Raw genomic sequence first — 18892 nt, 5'->3', positions numbered from 1 at the left:
TGGTAGCACGCCTGTAGTCCCAGCTAATCATTGCCTCAACCTGGGAGGTGAAGGTTGCGGTAAGCTGAGATTGCACCATTGCACTCTAGCCTGGGCAACAGAGCAAGGCTCTGTCTCAAAAAACAAAACAAAAAAAATCTTGTAATTTACCTTTAGCTGCCACAAAAACCAAACCTTGACACTCTCAAGTCACCCTACTCGTGTCTATACTCCTCCCTCTCAGCAGATGGCTTCACTTCTCATTCCACAAAAGAAAAGAATGAGCCAGTGAGTGAGACTGGAAATGTAAAAACCTCACAGACCCCTCTCCTGACCTAAGGATGAGGTCTCCTCCCAGGCTCTGCAATAATACCCCTGGGCTCTTGATTCCTCTCTCCCAGGTCTGTCTTTTGCTGAGTCACATTCATTTTGTATCGTCACTGTTCCCCTCTCCAGGAATTTCTTCGCCTGTGCTCAAATATCCTAAAATCCACACCTTCCTCCAATAAAATCAAAACAAAATAACACACTAGGCCAGGCACAGTGTTTCACTCACATCTGTAATCAATCCCAGCACTTTGGGAGGCCGAAGCAGGTAGATCACCTGAGGTCAGGAGTCTGAGACCAGCCTGGCCAACAGGGTTAAATTCCGTCTCTACTAAAAAAAAAAAACACACAAAAATTAACCAGGCATGTTGGCAGGTGCCTGCAGTCCCAGCTACTTAGGAGGCTGAGGCAGGGAGAATTGCTTGAACCCGGGAGGCGGAGGTTGCAGTGAGTTGAGATCGCACCAGTGCACTCCAGCCTAGGTGACAGAGCAAGACACTGCCTCAGAATAAATAAATAAGGGCTTCATCCTATGTCTGATCTGTGTAATATCTGATTCTCGTGTTCCTTAAGATGTTTTCCATTCCTGTGGCGTCTGGACACCATTCTCTCACGGGTCTTTTCAACCCTCTACAGCTGCTCCACTTCTACTTCACCAGTATGCCTTCCTTATAGTCCTTGTTATTCTACAGACTTCTTTTTGTGGGAGTTCAATGGATCTGTGACACGTCCACACTCTCCTATCCTGTGGAGCACACTGGCTAGACAGAAAAATGTTGGGCACCTGTCACCTGTATTAGTTTCCTATTGATGCTCTAATGCACAACCTAAGTGGCTTAAAACAACACAAACTTATCATGTTACAGTTCTGGAAGATGGACATCGAAAACGGGTCTCACTAGGCTAAAATCAAGGTGTCGGCAGGTCTGTATTTCTTCTGGAGGCCCTGGGGGAGGCTACTTTCTTTTCCAGTTTGTCGAGGCCACCTTCACTCCTCAGCACATGGTTCCTTCTTCCATTTTCAAAGTCAGCAATCGAACATCTTCAAATCTCTCAACCTGACTTTATTCTCCTACCTTTCACCTTCTTGTAAAAACTGCTGTAATTACATTTTCCCCCACCCAGATGACCCAGGACAAGCTCTCAACTCAAGGTCAGCTGATCACTAGCAACCTTAATTCCATCTGCAATCTTAATTTCCCTTTTTCATGTACTATAACATATCCCCAGGTTCTGGAAATTAGGATGTGGACATTTCTGGGAGTGGTGAAGAGGCGATATTATTCTGCCTGCCACATCAGGTAAACTGGCAAATACATAAAAGATAACGAAACCTTCAGTGAGGCATCAAACTGGTCTAAAATAGACAAGATGAACTGAGCATGGTGGCGGGCACCCATAATCTCAGCTACTTGGGAGGCTGAGGCAGGAGAATCACGTGAACCCAAGGAGGTTGCGGTGAGCCAAGACCATGCCACTGCACTCCAGCCTGGGCAGTAGAGTGAGACTCCATCCCACATAAATAATAAGGAAGACAAGATGAGAACAGTGTGAAATGGCGGAATAGTTGCAGGAAGAGCTGAATGAGGAATACAAGGGAACAGAATACAGTCTGTACACGCTAAGTTTCAAAAAGAAAATCAGGCTACATTTGTAGAAGAGCTCACATTTGTCTCTGACACATCTCCCCAGGCTAAAAATTATCATTTCTATTTCTGGAGCCTTCCCTACATGATCACTTGACTCAGAATCCTTTGATGACTCCAGGCATGTCTTCTAATCCTCTCCCAATCTCTTCACAACTTTAAAATTATGAAACCTAACAAATAAGTTTTTGAATATGCAAAATGACCATTAAACATATGAAAATTGTTCGATTTCACTCACAATACAAGAAATGCTCATCAAAACTGCTGTAAGGTACCATTTCTCACATATCAGATTGGTGAAAACTTCAAAAGTCTGACCACACATTCCGCTGGGCAGGCAGTGGAGAAAGAGTCACTTCTGTATATTGCTGGTGGGAATGCCAATACATTCAACCCTCGTAGGGAAATTTGGCAATATCTAATAAAACTAAACTTTAATTTTCCTTTGACCCAGCAATTCCACTTCTGGGAATTTACCCTAAAAATATACCTTCAATAATATGAAAACATATATGCACAGGGTGATTCACTGCAACATTGTTTGCTGTAATGTCTCCAGCCTACACGCTCACTCACAGCTAGAAGAGCACTTCAACCATGCTACACTCACACAGTGGAGGGCTATGCAGCTATAACACAGAAGGAGGAAAAGATCCCTAGGACTCTTGCATCTTTCTTTTTTTTTTTTTCTTGAGACAGAATCTTGCTCCGTCACCAGGCTGGAGGGCAGTGGCACGATCTTGGCTCACTGCAACCTCTGCCTCCCGGATTCATGTGATTCTCCTGCCTCAGCCTTCCAAGTAGCTGGAACTACAGGCATGCACCATCACACCCAGTTAATTTTTGTATTTTTAGTAGAGGCGGGGTTTCACTGTGTTAGCCAGGACAGTCTCCATCTTCTGATCTTGTGATCTTCCCGCCTCGGCCTCCCAAAGTACTGGGATTACAGGTGTGAGCCACTGCGCCCAGCCTCTCTTGCATCTTTCTAACGCCATTTGGGCTAGGGCCCACTTGTCCAGGCTGTGCTGCTTCTGCCCCTTGTTTTATTTGCTCATTGTCATGGCTTTCAGGAATTTTGCCTTGTCTTTGTCCTCCTTTTTCTTCCTCTGCTTGGTCACACTGAGCTCTGCGATGCCTTTCAACTAAAGGGGTCCCCTCTGAACCTGCTTATAGGCTGACATGGCACCCGCCTGTAGTTTAGTAGGTAGGCTGCCCTGATTACTTATGTTAATGATCAAATTGCCCCAGATTTCACTATTGGATGCCCCTTTAAGCTGGCTCCTCTTGTCTATTGACATGTCCCATTATTCTTTGAATGCCTTTTTTTTTTTTTTTTGAGGTGAAGTCTCGCTCTGTCACCAAGGCTGGAGTGTAGTGGTGACATATCAGCTCACTGAAACCTCCACCTCCCAGGTTCAATAGATTCTCTTGCCTCAACCTCCTGAGTAGCTGGGATTACAGGCATGTGCCACCTCACCCAGCTAATTTTTGTATTTTTAGTAGAGACGGGGTTTCACCATGTTGGTCAGTTGGTCTCCAACTCCTGGCCTCAAGTGATCGGCCTGCCTCAGCCTCCCAAAGTGCTGGGATTAAGGCGTGGGCAGTGAGACAACACAGCCTGGGTAGCTGAACCAAGTCACCACTCAAGGTAGGAATGAAACATAAATCTTGTCCCTTTCTGAGCCCATTCCCCCAAAATCCCACTTCCAGACACTTCTAACGTGCATTGCCAGGCCAGGTATGGCTAATCAATCAGTCTTCTTTGTAATGGAACCCAGACACATTCTGCCTCAGAACCCTCATCTCTGGGCTCCAAGCAGCTTCTTGTATTTACTCAGAGTTAGCACATCACCTGGAGCCTACTTGGCATTCCCGCCTTAAGGACACCTCACAGGTGAAAGGACTATGGCAGAGCCCCATGGTAAACAGACATGGGAACAGCCAAACTGGAGGGTCCAGGTAGCAGCGCTGGTAGGCCATGGTGTTCGAGGGCCTGTGTGTCCTAGATGAGGATCAAACTACATACGCTATTGAGAGAAACGGTCTCTGCTGATACAGTAATTGAAATAACAAAGGCAGAAGAGAAAAATCGAGTATGGAGTTTGAGGTTGGCCTATGTAAACTACAGAACAAAGCAAAAAAAAAAAAAAACAGAACAAAAAAAACCAGTTATTTCAAAATAAAATATAAATAATCATAGTGATGAGTAAGCCACTGAATAAATAGGAATGCAAAAGTCCAAACTGATATAAATAAACGATTAAATAGAATCCTCATTAGAATGCCTACTAATAAATTTTGGTTTGGTTTTGTTTCTGAGATGGAGTCTCTCTCTGTTACCCAGGATGGAGTGCAGTGGCATGATCTTGGCTCACTGCAAACTCTACCTCCTGGGTTCAGGCGATTTCCTCCCTCAGCCTCCCTAAGTAGCTGGGACTACAGACATGTGCCACCCTGCCCAGGTAGTTTTTTTTTTTTTTTTCTGTATTTTTAGTAGAGACGAGGTTTCACCATGTTGGCCAGGCTGATCTGAAACTCTTCACCTCAGGTGATTCCCCTACACCTTGGCCTCCCAAAGTGCTGGGATTACAGGTGTGAGCCAATGCGCCCAGCCATAAATGTTTTTTTAAAGTGATGTATTTAGCTCCTCCTGCCATCTTGGCTCCTATGGAGGCCTGCTGGGAACAGGACTTCTAAAAGGAACTATGAATGGAAGGCTGTGGTCCAAGGCTGTTTTTGCCGGCTATAAGCGAGGTCTTCAGAACCTAAAGGGAGCACACAGCTCTTCTTAAAATTGAAGGTGTTTATGCCCGAGATGAAACAGAATTCTGTTTGGGCAAGAGATGTGCTTATGTATACAAAGCAAAGAACAACACAGTGACTCCTGGCAGCAAACCAAACAAAACCAGAGTAATCTGGGGAAAGGCATATGGAAACAGTGGCATGGTTCATGCCAAATTCCGAAGCAACCTTCTTGCTAAGGCTATTGGACACAGAATCCGAGTGACGCTTACCCCTCGAGGATTTAAACTAATGAAAAGTCAATAAATAAATGTGGATTTGTGCCCTTGTATTTTTGTTAAGTGGATTAAAAAATTTACCTTAAAAAATGATATATTTTGAAAAACCACCATTTAGCAAACTAAAATTAATGGAGTCAAGCAAGGATCACCAACGGACACTGAAATTAATGGATAAAAGTCTGACAAATAACTGGATATTTGTATAATATTAAAGTACATATTCAGAAACTACTTATTAATTAAAAGTGAGAAGAAAAACAGTAACTACAGCAGAGAGCCAGACAGACACCACCCTAATCCACATGATCAAAGCAGTGGTGTGCTAGAGCTCACTCCTACCAACCCAGGAAAGGGACATTTTCCAACCTTGCGTTCCATGATGACAGGCTCTATTTAGATATTTACAACACAGAATGGGGCAACAGCAAATGCCACAGATCAGGGCGACATCTCCCCTTCCAGAACCAGTTGTTAAATATTTATCAGCATCACACTGGATCAAAGTTTACCAGAAGGCAATTCGACTTTCTGTGCCTCCTGATATTTCACACTAAGAAGAGCACAGTATCACTTTTGTTGTATTCTGCCCAAAATGTAGGACCTCAATCTAGTGAGAAAACATCAGTGAGGGGGGAAAAAAAACTAGACTGAGAGGCATCCTACAAAATAACTGGACTGCACTGGCAAAACGTCAAGGTCAGTTGGGCACGGTGGCTCACACCCATAATCCCAGCACTTTGGGAGGTCAAGGTGGGTGGACCACCTGAGGTGAGGAGTTTCAGAGCAGCCTGACCAACATGGTGAAACCCCATCTCTACTAAAAATACAAAAAATTAGCAGGGTGTGGTGGCAGATGCCTGTAGTTCCAGCTACTTGGGAGGCTGAGGCAGGAGAATTGCTTGAACCGGGGAGATGGAGATTACAGTGAGCCTAGATTGTGCCATTGCACTCCAACCTGGGCAACAAGAGCAAAACTCCGTCTCAAAAAGAAAAAAAAAAAAAAAATCAAGGTCATGAAAGACAAAGATGATTGAGGAGATGTCAAAGACTAAAGAGGCAGAACAACTGAAAGCAATATGTGATCCTAATTGGATGCTAGGCCAGAAGCCTTTTATTATTAAGGACATTATTGGGACAACTAGTGAATAGAAATAAAATCTTTATATTGGAAAACAAACTAATATCAATGCTAAATTTCTGATTTTGAACACCGTACTATGGTTATATAATAAAATAATGTTCCAAATGCATACAAAAGCATATGGAGGAAAAGGCATAGTCTGCAGCTGTCAGGTGGTTCGCCAAAACTACTTTTTAAAGAAAGAAACATGTCAATAAAGGAAAATGTAGGTACCAGACACGTAGTTCTTTGTACTGTTCTGGGGACTTTTCCGTAAGTCTGAAATCATTTAAACATTAGGTTACAAAAGAAAAACCATGAACGCTACCTGGTCCTCTGCCCCCATCGCGAGGTCCACATGGCTGCAGTTGGAAGGAGGCGGTGAGCAACACGTTCTCCAAGGTCTCAAGGGGCCGCAAGGCCATGAGATCAGAACAGAAGTGAAGGCCACGTCCAGCACCCACCCGCCTCAAGAGCCACAGCCTCTCTCGGGTCTCCACAGCCTCACTCAGGTCTTAACGCGCAGGCTCAGGGATTGGCCACACCTGCCGTGACATCGCGTCTTTCCCCGGGTGCGTGTGCAGCTCAAGACTTTGCAGGAGGTGCACCTGCAGTAGCCCCACCGCCAGGTGAGCAGTGATGAGCTCTCATTGCCTCAGCCGGAGATTCCAACCACAATGCATGCACCTCTCCTCTGGCTAGCGCACGTTTCTGAAGGATAGCAAGAATCCTGGCCTCTGATGGCTGTCCTCTCCCCTTCCCCTCCAAGCCCAGTGTTGTGACCCTGTGCCCTCTTTTCCCTCAATTCTGGGCTCAGGAGTCAGGTACTAAGACTCACAGTCACAGAGGGAAGTCAGGAGCTCCGTTGTGAAGGCAGACTTAAGTAAATGCATCTTCTTCCAAAGCCTTCATGTTTTTCTTAATGTTGGCTTTGAGAGCCTAGTTTGTGGCCCAGGTGTTTCTGGCAGGATGCTGGCAGTCTTGGCCAATAGCAGCTGACCACTCCCCCACCCCCCTGGGGCGTGTTTCTGGGCTTTCCCATTATCAATTAGTTGGAAATTGCACATCACTGTGTCCTGGCCTTACAACAAACACCTGTTCTGATCTACAGCCTCTTGCTGAAGGAACACTAGGAGACAGACAGCGGATACACCGCAGGTATTTTTACACTTAACGTTTTCTGATGAAGCCTCATTCATAGGATGAAGCCGCTGTATTTGAATTCTGGGGTGAACACAATAGGTTGCACAGGGAACAGATTCAGGTGCTGCTAAATCTGTTGTGATTATCGTTGCTTTTGCAAGTTTCTTCATTCATCCTATGTAGATAAGCCAGGCTAGACAAGGAATCCATCGTTTAGCATAGTAACTGGCACACAGGAGGTGCTTGGTAAATATCTGAATGACTTTATAATGCCCTGCACATTCTGCAGAGTTGGAGTGATCACTCTCCAGATACCTGTAAATCTGGAAGTATTCTTCCCTATGTTGGTACTGTCATACTTCTTTAAAATGATACTTTAAAAAGAAACTGTGTTCTTCAAATACAGTGCTTGTGGAAGAAGTCCTGAGGTTCCCAAAAATCTCAAATACTGAGCAGTGAAAGGAGACTGAATAACAGAACTATAATCTGTGTTTTTATTCTGTATTCATAAAAATCTAATTATCACTTTTTCTCTGTATTTTTTTTTCTTATCCCCTTCCCCTGCAAAATAAAAAAATTCTGTAATGAAAAGTGTGAAGGAAAGACAATTGCTTATTTCAGTTGAGCAGATAGTCTTATCAAACAAATGAAGACAACGAACACATAATCGAGAGTGTGATGGGAGAGGGAAGACAAATTGTTTTTAATGATTCATGGCAACCACATTTATATCCTATTGTTACTAGAGAAAAAATGTCTTCAGATAACCAGTGGTCAGCAGATGAGGATGAAAGCCAATTATCCCGACTAATCAGGAAATCTAGAGACTCCCCCTTTGTCCCTATAGGTAAGTACAAGCTTTGGGAGGATGCTGGAAAACTGTAATAACATAATGATGCCTTACCCAGTGCCTCTGAGGACTGAAATGTCTCATATAATTGAATTTTTCCAGATAATTGAAGCTAACCTCCTCTAAACATGTGTTGAACTTTCAGAATAATTTCTAGTACATGGTAAGCCCCCAGTAAATGTTAGCTGTTATTTGAGGCATCAAATTTTATTCTACTTTATCCATTTTTTAGAAGTCTACCTAAAATTATCAATTCCTAGTCAGTCAGATGGAATAGACTGAATGAACATTAATGTTTCAGTCATAACTCAGGACTGTCAACAGCAGCATCAGTTTATTATATTTAAAGTCTGTTAGGAACCATTGAGATGCGTATGTCTCCTTGTCTTGTAAGTAATCTAAACTTTAAGTTCTTATGTCTTCTGTTTATAGATTTTTTCTGTTTCTTTCTTACCATTGGGCACATTAAAAACTTCTGCTTCTAAGCCAGGCATGGTGGCTCATGCCTGTAATCCCAGCACTTTGGGAGGCCGAGGTGGGAGGATTGCTTGAGCTCAGGAGTGCAGGTTGTAGTGAACCGAGATCATACCACTGCACTTCAGCGTGGGTGGCATGGTGAGACCCTGTCTCACAAACGAAAAACCAAAACTTCTTCGTCTAATGTTTTTAATGTTCTGTGGCACCAGAAGCTACATACCCAAGCTTGAAAGAACTGTGAGTCAATTCAGAGGAAAGCTCTGAGTAAAAGCCTGGACCTATCTGAACACTTGTGAGCATGAGCTTCGTAGTGGTCATTTTGGCTGCTCAGTGGCTCTCTATGCTGGCTTCTTGGTGTGCTCCAGATGTTGAGTTTGATGGCAAAATAAATTCTGGACTAAAAACGTGATACTATAATTAGGCTGGGCACGGTGGTTCATGCCTGTATCTCAGCACCTTGGGAGGCTGAGGTGGGCAGACAGCTAGAGGTCATGAGTTTGAGACCAGCCTGGCCAACGTGGTAAAACCCCATCTTTACTAAAAATACAAAAAATTAGCCAGGCATAGTGGTATGTGCCCGTAATCCCAGCTACTCAGAATGCTGAGACACCAGAATCACTTGAACCCAGGAGGAGGAGGTTGCAGTGAGCCGAGATCGCACAACTGTACTCTAGCCTGTGTGCAGAGCAAGACTCTGTCTCAAAATAAAAAACAGAGATACCATAATTTGATCACTTAATGATCTATGCCTTAGCTTCTTTATGCTTTCCCTACACATATTTAGTATGTTTATGTTTTCAACAAGTACTATGTGTATGTGGACTTAAAAAAAATCACGCCACAAAACCTAAGCACCAATATTATGTTTTAAAGTCTGAGCTTTTGCTTTCTTCTCCATGGATGTATACTTCAGCCATGCCTATTTCTTTGTGTTCATTTTGTCTGGAAACTATTAAAATAATTTACTTAAATCAGACTGACATAAGTTTGCAAAAATATTAATTGCATAAAACCTTCTAAATAGATGTTTAGAAGTAAAAATAAATACCAGATGTTCCCATTAAGTGTTACTGTGACTCTTGCTACTTTCTAAGTGTCATTATTCACCTATCAAAAAAGAATCAAATTTTACTTTACAGTAATATTGTTTAGAAGCTTCATTTAAGACTTGTAATACAACCCATAAGAAATGGAAGCAAATAATTTAATAGTGATTTATCTTCCTTAGCATTTTTAACTAGAAAAACAATTCGAAAACACAATGCTACGTGAACAGATCACTATAATGAACAGAGATTAATCACTGTGCCTGTTGTACATTAAATTATTTTTCCAGAGACATTTTGGGTGATTAAAGTGGAAAGGTAAGAGTGTTTCCAGCTAAATTCAATTATAAACAAACTAGAGACACTATATGGAAAACAGTAAAGGTTCTGACTTTAATCTCGAAACGAAACAAAATCAATTTAAATAAAAACAACTCTGATTTGATTAAGGGAAGAGAGCCGAGCTTTTGCTAATAAATAAATAACAATAAAATTTGGTAGGCTGGGCAAGGTGGCTCATGCCTGTAATCCCAGCACTTTGGTAGGCGAAGGCAGGTGAATCACTTGAAATCAGGAGTTTGAGACCAGCCTGGCCAAGATGGTGACACCCCGTCTCTACCAAAACTACAAACATTAGCCAGGCGTGGTGGCGCATACCTGTAATCCCAACTACTCAGGAGACTGAGGCACGAGAATCATTTGAACTCAAGAGGTGGAGGTTGCAGTGAGCTAAGATCACACCACTGCACTCCACCCTGGACAACAGAGCGAGATTCTGTCTCAAAAAAAAAAAAAAAAAAAAAATGGAAAGACTACTGTTTTCATGAATTTGAGGGGCATGTGTGTGTGTATGTTTGTGTTTAGTACAGGCAGGGTTTCACCATTTTGGCCAGGCTGGTCCTGAACTCCTGACCTCAAGTGATACTTCTGCCTCAGCCTCCCAAAGTGACTGATTACAGGCATGAGTTACCACGCCTAACCCTGTGTTCATGAATTGGAAGGCACAGTCTATTAGTAAAGATGTCAAGGGCCGGGCGCAGTGGCTCAAGCCTGTAATCCCAGCACTTTGGGAGGCCGAGGCGGGTGGATCACGAGGTCAAGAGATCGAGACCATCCTGGTCAACACGGTGAAACCCCGTCTCTACTAAAAATACAAAAAATTAGCTGGGCATGGTGGCACGTGCCTGTAATCCCAGCTACTCAGGAGGCTGAGGCAGGAGAATTGCCTGAACCCAGGAGGCGGAGGTTGCGGTGAGCCGAGATCGCGCCATTGCACTCCAGCCTGGGTAACAAGAGCGAAACTCTGTCTCAAAAAAAAAAAAGATGTCAATTATCCCCAAATTGATCTGTAGGCTTAATGTCATTCCTGTCAAAACCCCAGCAAGGGTTTTTGTAGACATAGATAAACTTATTCTAAAACTTATATGGAAAGGCACAAGTCCTAGAAAAGCTAAAATAATCTTTTTTAGAAAAGATAAAATGGAAAGAATCGCTCTGGCTGATATTAAGGCTTACTATATTGCTATAGTAATCAACATGGTGTGGTACTGATGGAAGGTCAGATGCGTAGATCAATGGAATAGAATAGAGAATCCAAAAGGCTGGGCACAGTGGCTCACGCTTATAATCCCAGCATTTCAGGAGGCTGTGGCGGGTGGGTCACTTGGGGCCAGGAGTTCAAGGCCAGCCTGGCCAACATATTGACACCCATCTCTACTAAAAATACAAAAGTTAGCCAGGCGTGGTGGTGCATATCTGTAATCCCAGCTACTAGAGAGCGTGAGGCATGAAAATCACTTGAACCTGGGAGGTGGAGGTTGCAGTGAGCTGAGATTGCACCACTGCATTCCAGCCTGAGCAAGAGTGAGACTCTGTCTCAAAAGAAAAACAAACAAAAATAGACTCACATGTTTACTATGCAAATGTTTTCTTACTGTGCATTTTGTCATTGTCATATTCTATTACGTCTGCCATATCCTCTTACAGATGCTTTCAATATGCTGTTCTATTTTTTCAGTTTTTGTTGTTGTTATGTTTTTGTTTTGTTTTGCATTTAACTCTTACTTATCCAAAAAAAATTTTTTTTTGCAGGGTCTGATGTGAAGTACAAATCCAAGTTAGTTCTTCTCTATACCAACAGGTTGTACCTATGGCATTTATTAAATTGTTCCACTATCTGGTGGGTTTTTCTGTTGGTTTGTTCATTTGTTGTTTTGAGATGAAGTCTTGCTCTGTCACCCAGGCTAGAGTGCAACGCCACGATCTCAGCTCACTGCAACCTCCACCTCCCAGGTTCAAGTGATTCTCCTGCCTTAGCCTCCTGAGTGTCTGGGATTACAGGCAGGTACCACCACGCCTGGCTAATTTTTTTGTATTTTTAGTGGAGACGGGGTTTCACCATGTTGGCCAGGCTGGTCTCGAACTCCTGACCTCAAGTGATCTACCCACCTCGGCCTCCCAAAGTGCTGGGATTATAGACATGAGCCACCACACCTGGCCCAGTATCTGTTATTTGGCCATTTTTATTTTGTCACAGATTCAGTTCTCCGTGTTTTAAATCTTTTTCTAGAATCTTTCCTATTTAGTTGATAAGTTCCTTGTTTTAGAGCCAGTTATATAGAATACTGGTTGTCACAGCAGTATATTCACCCCTTGACATTTGTAGGAAATACAGAAATATTTGTTTAGGCTTCTGAACTTTTCTAGAATCACAGTTCTTGCCAGAGTTATGCTTATTATGCATATATTCATACCTTTTCAACTCTCACTAAAGTTTATTGTTTCACTTTATACAGAAGAACAATTTTTTTTATCACTCTACTGGATTTACTTCTTCTTTCGTAACAGGAAAAGAAGAGTAAAAGCCAAACACTCAAAAGCTGTGAGTCCTGAGATGTTGGATCAGTTCCCTTGCTGGCTAAGTGACTTGCCACAGATAATAACCTTGTAATAACCTTTGAAATCATTCCTCAGGAAATCACATATGGCTAGACAAGTTACTCTATCGTTCTAATTTTTCTGGGAAGAGTCAAAACTGCAAATATTGGACCTAAGAATATTAAGGGCTAATTTTAAAATCTGGTAGATCAAATCCAGCTTGGTTCTTTGAAAAATGTTTCTTTTTTTTAAATTGTATTTTAAGTTCTGGGGTACATGTGCAGAACATGCAGGTTTGTTAAATAGGTATACACTGAAAAATGTTCTTTTTTGAAGTCTTTCCTGCTTATATTCCAGGCTCTTATCCTTTAGACAATCTTTCATTTAACTCTCTAAGCACTTGAAAATTCTTGCCTGCTGTGTATTCAACCCATACATTTTTTTTTTTTTTCCTAGAGACAGGGTGTCACTCTGTCACCTAGGCTGGAGTGCAGTGGTGCAATCATAGATCCCTGAAGCCTTGAATTCCTGGGCTCACAGCATCCTCCTGCCTCAACCTCCTGAGTAGCTGGGACTATAGATGTGCATGCCTGGCTAATTTTTTATTTTTTGTAGGGGTGAGGGTCTTGCTATGTTGCCCAGGCTGTTCTCAAATTCCTGGTCTCAAGCGATGCTCCTGCCTCAGCCTTCCAAATAACCTATAGTTTTACAATTCACAGGTATAGCAGGCTTTGTGACTGTGGTGTCCTATGGTCTTTACAAATTAAAGTATAGAAGAGATCAGAAAATGTCACTTCATCTTATTCACATGAGAGTTGCTGCCCAAGGATTTGTTGTCGGAGCTGTGACTCTAGGTAACCTGCTTTATTTGTACCTTATGTTCAGCTGTCCTTGAGAATATATTTACTTATTTTATTCATGCATAGTAGAAGATGATTACTGGGTCAACAAAAAAAAAAAGCTGGGTGGTGGCACATGCCTATAATCCCAGCTACTAGGGAGGCTAAGGCAGGACCATCACTTGAACCTGAGAGGCGGAGGTTACAGTGAGCTGAGCTCGTACCATTGCATTCCAGCCTGGGCAACAAGAGTGAAGCTCCATCAGAAAAAAAAAAAAAAAAAAAAAAGCTGGGTGTGGTGGCTCTCTCTCAACACTTTGGGAGGCTGGGGCGGAGAGATCACTTGAGGTCAGGAGTTCAAGACCAGCCTGGCCAACACTCACCTCTACTAAAAAATACAAAAATTAGCCAGGTGTGGTGGCGTGCACTTGTAGTCCCAACTACTCAGGAGGCTGAGGCAGAAGAATCGCTTGAACCTGGGAGGTGGAGGTTGCAGTGAGCTGAGATCACGCCACTGCACTCCAGCCTGAGCATCAGGGCAAGACTCCGTCTCAAAAAAAAAAAAAAAAAGAAATAGCACAGGTTGCTATGGTAGCACAAACATAAGGGAGTGGTATTTAACAAGGGCTGGGAGGCTAGGGGAGGCAACTCTAAGGATGTAAATCATGTGCTGAACTAAGAATAAGGAGGAATTAACTAAGCAGAGAAGGAGCTAAAGATTCTAGGCAGAGGAAAAAACAAAGGCACAGAAGCACGGCATGTAAGTGGAAAACTACATAGCTTGGTAGGTGAATCAGTGTTTGATGAGAAAAGCAAAACTACTAGTAGTAATATTTAGTGAGGGATTTATTACAGGTATTTAGCCTTATATAATTATGAGGCCCTTGCATATGATTCTGGAGCTTGGGCCTGAAGTGAGCAGGGAAAGGAATTAGAGAAGGAAAGTAGGCCCAGCGTGGTGGGTCACCCCCTGTAATCCCAGCACTTTGGGAGGCTGAGGCGAGGGATCACTTGAGGTCAGGAGTTCAGCCTCAAATGGTCCACCTGCCTCAGCCTCTCAAAGCGTTGGGATTGTGGGCATGAGCCACTGGACCCGGCCTTTATTTTTTGTAGAAACCAGGTTCTCAATTCATTGCCTAAGCTGGTCTTGAACTCCGCCTCAGCCTCCCAAAGTGCTGGGATAACAGGCATAAGCCACCATGCCTGGCTTAATTTAAGAAACTATTTTACTACTACATCACATGGACTGTTAGTATCCTCTTTATCACTGAAAACATGGCCATTAATGCCTTTAAATCTAAATAGATCAGAGAACCAATTCTGGATAACCCAAAACCACTTCAGAGAATCTATCATCAGGGTTCTGTTCCTCTGGAAGCACTTCTAATTCCAAACTGTATCAGTCAGGATTCAGACAAGCAAAACTACCAGTAGTGATATATAAAAAGCAGTTTAGGCTGGGTGTGGTGGCTCATGCCTGTAACCTCAGCATTTTGGGAGTCCGAGGCAGGAGGATCACTTGAGCCCAAAAGTTTGAGACCAGACTGGGCAATATGGCGAATACCCTGTTTCTACAAAAAATTAAGAAGTTAGCCAGGCAGGTCTCATCCACCTGTGGTCCCAGCTACTCGGAAGGCTGAGATGAGAGGATGGCTTAAACCCAGAAGATCAAGGCTGCAGTGAGCCTTGCTCACACCACTGCACTCCAGCCTTGACCACAGAGCAAGACATTGTCTCAAATAATAATAATAATAATAAAAGAAGGAAGAAGAGAAGAAAGAGGATGAAGAGGAGGAGGAGAAGGAGAATGAAAAGGAAGAGACAGGAGGAAAAGAAGGGAGTTATTACAGAGATATGACCTTAAAACATTTTTGGAGTTGGCTAAACAGTCCATGCGAGGCTGTTGCTTATGTTTCTAATACTGGGGCCCGAAGTCAGCAAATCAACAGTTGAGAAGGAAAGATAAACAGGAATTTGCAAGGATGAGCCAGAACTGACAAAAGGATGAGGCAGACTCACCTTACAGTAATCTCTACTCCAGTTCCACCGGTTTTTTTCTTTGGAGAGACAGGGTCTTGCTCTGTCATCCAGGCTAGACTGCAGTGGTACAATCACGGTTCACTGTAGCCTCAAATTCCTGGGCTCAAGTGATCCTCCCACCTCAGCTTCCCTAGTAGCTAGAATCATAGGCATGCGCCACCATGCCCAGCTAATTTTTTTGTTCTGTTTTCTTTCTTTTCTTTTCCACATCAATAGAAGATTCCTTGTGAATGTTCCGTTTTTTTTTGAGATGGAGTCTCGCTCTGTCGCCCAGGCTGGAGTGCAATGGCACAAACTCAGCTCACTGCAACCTCTGCTTCCCAGGTTCAAGCAATTCCCATGCCTCAGACTCCCAAGTAGCTGGGATTATAGGCACCTGCCACCACACCTGGCTAATTTTTGTATTCTTAGTAGAGACAGGGTTTTGTCATGTTGGCCAGGCTAGTTTGAACTCCTGACCTCAGGTAATCCACCCTCCCAAAGCGCTGGGATTACAGGTATAAGCCACCATGCCCGGCCCTTTTTAAATTTTTTTGTAGAGATGAGTCTTGCTATTTTAACTAGGCTAGTCTCTAACTCCTACCCTTAAGTTACCCTCCTCCCTTGGCCTTCCAAAGTGCTGGGATTATAGGCATAAACCCTCACCACCCACCTGCATTTCTATTGTTTATAAATAAATGCACATTTTGGCGTGGCACAGTGGCTCACACCTATAATCCCAGCACTTTGGGAGGTCGAGGCAGGTGGATCACCTGAGGTCAGGAGTTTGAGACCAGCCTGGCAACATGGTAAAACCCCATCTCTACCAAAAATACAAAATTACTCGGGTGTGGTGGCACACACCTATAGTTCCAGCTACTCAGAAGGCTGAGACAGGAGAGCTTCTTGAATCTGGGAGGTGGAGGCTACAGTGAGCCAAGATTGTGCCACTGCAAACCAGCCTGGGCGAGACAGAGCAAGACTCTGTCTCAAAAATAAATAAATGAATGCACATTTTGAGAGGCATGCTCAACATATTTACTTAAGTAAATTTGGAAAGTTTGGAGACCATCTACCTATGTGATGTGGAAATGTCATATGTAAGGCCAGGCACAATGGCTCACACCTGTAACCCCAGCACTTTGGGAAGCCAAAGCGAGTGGATCACCTGAGGTCAGGAGTTCAAGACCAGCCTGGCCAACATGGCAAAATCCCATCTCTACCAAAAATATAAAAATTAGCTGGGCATGGTGGGGGGTGCCTTTCATCCCAGTTACTCGGGAGCCTGAGGCAGGAGAATTGCTTGAACCTGGGAGGCGGAGGTTGCAGTGAACAGAGATCATGCCATTGCACCACTCCAGCCTGGATGACAAGAGCAAGATTCCATCTCAAAAAAAAAAAAAAAAAAAAAGTCATATGTACAATAATGAATATATGGGTTTCACACTCAGAAGAGAGATCTAATTTTGAAATCTGACACCTTGATAACTGAGATAGGTATGGGCTGGTGGTGGTGATGTGTGAGTTGTAGTTTAAATCTGTGACTCCCTAACTTGCTTTTGGGTGTCAACGTTTGCTGACATCTTTGGAACTCACTAAAGCAGCTCCTCTCTTCCTCATCTTATTTCCCCTAGCTACTTCCCCCACATGCCTAGGACTCTGTGGAAGCCATACATATCATCAATCTAAACTCATAGGCAATTCACCCACTAGATCATAAATCCCTAGAAGCAGGAATTAGATCCATTCACCATTTGTTTTTCTCAGGATACTGAGTACAAACAAAGACTGAATAAATGTTTGCTAACTGAGATGACTACTATTTTTATCTTAACGTCTGGTCAAATTTGCCCGCTTTCCTAGTATTTCACCAACATTTTGCTGGCATAATAACATCATAAATTTATTAGTATCCATTTTAAAGGGCTCCTAGAGTTTTGTTTTTTTCTAGAGTCACTTGTATGATCCAAACCAAAAACTAATAAAAAGGAGGGCCTTTGTTTGCTTCTGTTTAAATTGGGGGCTAGTTTCATAAAAATACAACAAATGGAAGAAATTCAGTGTTTTTTCCCCCATGGATACTCAATTAATATACATCTTTCTGTTTCTAGGTGTTCTTTACTCTATGTATAAGGATCACATTAGACCTAGATTCTTCAGTGAGTCCAAAAAATGAAGCTACGCGCTGGAAGCAAGAAAGACAAAGCTTCTGAAAACAATTTATTATGAAGAGTAAATTTTCAATATGTAGCAAATTTTACTACAGAAGTATCACAGAATGCTCACGTACTTCAAGTCTTAATGTTTGAAGTTGATTTCCAGATCAACAATCATAAACAGTCAACTCAGAAATATCTCTTGTTGATGTCTTTCAGAACCTAGAGCATTATTTTCTGACTTAATTTTTTTTTTATTTTTTAGTTAGTGGCAGAAAATAATCTGCCACTAATCTGTCAAACTAATGATAGTCTGCCAAACCAATCTGAAAATTAATAGCTATATAGTAGTTACAGAAGACTTCTCTTTTCTTTTTTTTTTTTTTTTTGAGATGGAGTCTCGTTCTGTAGCCCAGGCTGGAGAGCAGTGGTATGATCTCAGCTTACTGCAGCCTCCGCCTCCCAGGTTCAAGACATTCTCCTGCCTCAGGCTCCCGAGTAACTGAGATTACAGGCACCCACCATCATGGGTGGCTAAATTTTGTATTTTTAGTAGAAACAGGGTTTCACCATGTTGGCCAGACTGGTCTCAAACTTCTGACCTCATGTGATCCACCCACCTTGGCCTCCCTAAGTGCCGGGATTAGAGGTGTAAGCCACTGCACCTGGCCACAGAAGACTTTTTTTTTTTTTTTTGAGACAGAGTTTCGCTCTTGTTACCCAGGCTGGAGTGCAATGGCACGATCTCGGCTCACTGCAACCTCCACCTCCTGGGTTCAAGCAATTCTCCTGCCTCAGCCTCCTGAGTAGCTGGGACTACAGGCGTGCGCCACCATGCAGAGCTAATTTTTGTATTTTTAGTAGAGACGGGTTTCACCTTGTTGACCAGGATGGTCTCGATCTCTTGACCTCATGATCCACCTGTCTTGGCCTCCCAAAGTGCTGGGATTATAGGCGTGAGCCACCATGCCCGGCCAGACTTTTCTATATGTTAAATGTGACACCCTATTCATGACTAAATTCTCCCCAAATAGGGCAAAGCAATTAAAGTTTCATAAACTCCTTTTTAGAATGGGTAATAATTACACCAGAGGAGAATGGTCATGTTGCTATACAAAGTTGGTTCACCACTTTACATCTCATTCTTATATAGAAAATTGACTATTTTACCCCAAACATATGTTTAACATTTAATTATTTATTCATTTTTAGATTTCTTCAAAGTATTCCTAGGAATACAAAAGTGAACTACAAACAAATTTCTTTTCCCTGAGATGGCAAAAAGGATTTAGTCCAGAAGTGCTATTGCTAATGTGGTACGACACTGTAGAAAACACAGGAAATCAAAGCAGGTGTTAAAGGTTAAGTATGCCTGCGGCTTTGAACT

At 42.8% G+C, this 18892-nt stretch overlaps 1 protein-coding gene and 1 pseudogene across 1 annotated transcript; both read left to right on the top strand.

Annotated features, from left to right (window-relative positions):
- Window positions 1–4568: 4568 nt before the first annotated feature.
- LOC116556063 lies at window positions 4569–5226 on the top strand (annotated as a pseudogene).
- Window positions 5227–7800: 2574 nt separating this feature from the next.
- Window positions 7801–17757, top strand: HIGD1C (HIG1 hypoxia inducible domain family member 1C). The gene is made up of 3 exons (XM_032285023.1): window positions 7801–8088; window positions 13211–13345; window positions 17461–17757. Exons 1-3 carry the CDS (start codon window positions 7920–7922, stop codon window positions 17523–17525), a joined length of 369 nt encoding a protein of 122 aa, XP_032140914.1. The 5' UTR covers window positions 7801–7919; the 3' UTR covers window positions 17526–17757.
- The last annotated feature ends 1135 nt before the right edge of the window (window positions 17758–18892 follow it).

This window comes from Sapajus apella, unplaced genomic scaffold, assembly GCF_009761245.1.
Source record: "Sapajus apella isolate SASKATOON/1434 unplaced genomic scaffold, GSC_monkey_1.0 scaffold2, whole genome shotgun sequence".
Classification (NCBI taxonomy): domain Eukaryota; kingdom Metazoa; phylum Chordata; class Mammalia; order Primates; family Cebidae; genus Sapajus; species Sapajus apella.
Note: the sequence above shows the minus strand (reverse complement) of the source record. Positions and strands in the feature narration are given on the sequence as shown.